This window comes from Equus przewalskii, chromosome 26 (assembly GCF_037783145.1).
Source record: "Equus przewalskii isolate Varuska chromosome 26, EquPr2, whole genome shotgun sequence".
NCBI lineage: Eukaryota > Metazoa > Chordata > Mammalia > Perissodactyla > Equidae > Equus > Equus przewalskii.
The window spans coordinates 10,826,156-10,828,273 of NC_091856.1; the positions used below are offsets into that span (position 1 = coordinate 10,826,156).

General features: G+C 37.7%; 1 protein-coding gene across 1 annotated transcript; it reads right to left on the reverse strand.

Moving 5' to 3' along the window:
- Nucleotides 1-373: 373 nt before the first annotated feature.
- Nucleotides 374-1,740, reverse strand: LOC103555522 (olfactory receptor 13C9). Its single transcript, XM_008527145.2, has one exon. The coding sequence runs from the start codon at nucleotides 1,725-1,727 to the stop codon at nucleotides 771-773; it is 957 nt and encodes a 318-aa protein (XP_008525367.1). The 5' UTR covers nucleotides 1,728-1,740; the 3' UTR covers nucleotides 374-770.
- Nucleotides 1,741-2,118: the final 378 nt, after the last annotated feature.

Genomic DNA, 2,118 nt, shown 5'->3' on the forward strand with positions numbered 1-2,118 from the left:
GAGCAATGATATGACCCCCATCCAACCCAAAACTTGTCCACATTATTATTCAGACCAGTAGACTGGTTTTCGAACTCAATTTTAATTTTGCAAAAAATTTTTTGTGCTAAAGATAACAAGTAAGCTGAAACAAAGGAAGGAGATAAAATAAAGATATCCTGATTGATTGCATAGGCCCTGCCCTTAAGCCTCACTTACACTTTCTCTCAGCAGTCCCAAATGCCTAGTATTCTTAGAGTTCCACAGGAAAAATCTTCTAAATATTGAACAAGAAAACAGTATTTAATGGCTTAGGAGGATTTAGAGATTAATGTGAAACTATCTCACAAGGTTTTCCACTGGAAAATGTGGGTGCAGTGTTTTTGGGTTTTTCTGTTTTTCTTTTTTCACAACAGACAGATTTATTAATTTTGAAAGATTTAATGAAGGGTTTCCCATGAAATAATTTTATGTAAAAAACGTGAACATAAAAAGACATATAACACCCAATTCCAATACTGCAATAAACACAAAATATGAAAGATATTGTTCAAAATGTTCAAAGTGACAGTCTCCTAGGATGAGAGTAATAGGTGATCTCTTTCTTTTCCTCATACTACTCTCCTAGATCTTGTAAATTTTCCATAATGAACATACAATAATTTTGAAATGCTATATGTCATTATAAAAATTTTTAAATAATATATGAAAGTAAAAAGGTAAAAATAATCAAGATTCCAGCGTAATCCTCAAGTTTCAGTAATGTGTTCACAATCCAATACCTTTTCCATTCACTTGGTAAAGAACCTTCTGTTAAATAGATGTTTTACTGCCTCCTTCACATCCTTGTTTCTGAGACTGTAGATTAAAGGATTCATCATGGGAGTCATCACTCCATAGAACATGGATATAAGTTTGTCAGTGGCATCCATGTCATCTGAATTAAGAGTCTGTTTAGACTTGGGCTTCATGTACATGAAGAGAATGGTTCCATAGAATATTATCACCACAGTCAGGTGGGCTGAGCAGGTGGAGAAGGCTTTGCTTCTCCCCTCAGAAGTACGGATCTTGAGGATGCTGGAAATGATTAATGAGTAAGAGATGACAATCAAGAGCAGGGGCATCAATGTGAACAATGTCGTGGCCACAAGCATGATGAACTCATTGCCTGAGATGTCAGCACAGGCCATCTTCATGACAGCCAGAATTTCACAGGCAAAATTATTGATGACATTATTCCTGCAGAAGGTCAATTGTACCACAAATGCAGTTTGTACTGCAGAGTTGACAACTCCTGCAAACCAGGAGCCAGCTGCCATGGGCACATAGGAATTCTTACTCATGATGACAGAATATCTCAGAGGTTTGCAGATAGCCACATACCGGTCAAAGGCCATCATGCTCAGGAGCACACACTCTGTTGTCCCCATGGCCAAGCCGAAGAACATCTGCACTGCACAGCCAGTAAAGGAGATGGTCTTTCTTTCGGAGAGGAACCTCATCAGTGTGGAGGGAATGGAGGTGGTGGTGTAGCAGATGTCCAAGAACGAGAGGTTCCCCAGGAAGAAGTACATAGGGGTGTGAAGGTGGGGGTCCAGGATGCTGATTAAAATAAGGGTGCCATTGCCCAGAAGGATGACCACATACATTATTAAGACGAGCACAAAAAAGAGTAGCTCAAGCCTTGGGTAATCAGCAAGCCCCTTTAAAAAGAATTCTACCAGAATCGTTTGGTTTTCCCATTCCATTTTACTTGCTGTCTTCTACCTGTAAGAATTCAAAGAATTAAATAATAATAATAATAATAATAATTTCTTTACCATGGTAAGTCTGAGTTCACGAATGCACACATATAAAAATTTGCCATGAACCCAGTAAGAAGAATGAAAAAGAAAATAGGGGAGGGGAAGAAAAGAAAAGGTAAAGGAGTGAAGAAGGAAACAATACAGGAAGAGAAGAATGAGGGAGAAGATTTGCATTGATCACTCTTTTTGGGCCAGCAACTTTGTGAGGTTTTTTCATATATTACTTCAATTAAATCCCACAATTATTATCATTTTAAAGATAGCAAACTTATCTAAGTTAAACTAAGAGGGTTCAAGCCTAAAGTCATACAATTAATATGTAGCAAAGCCTACG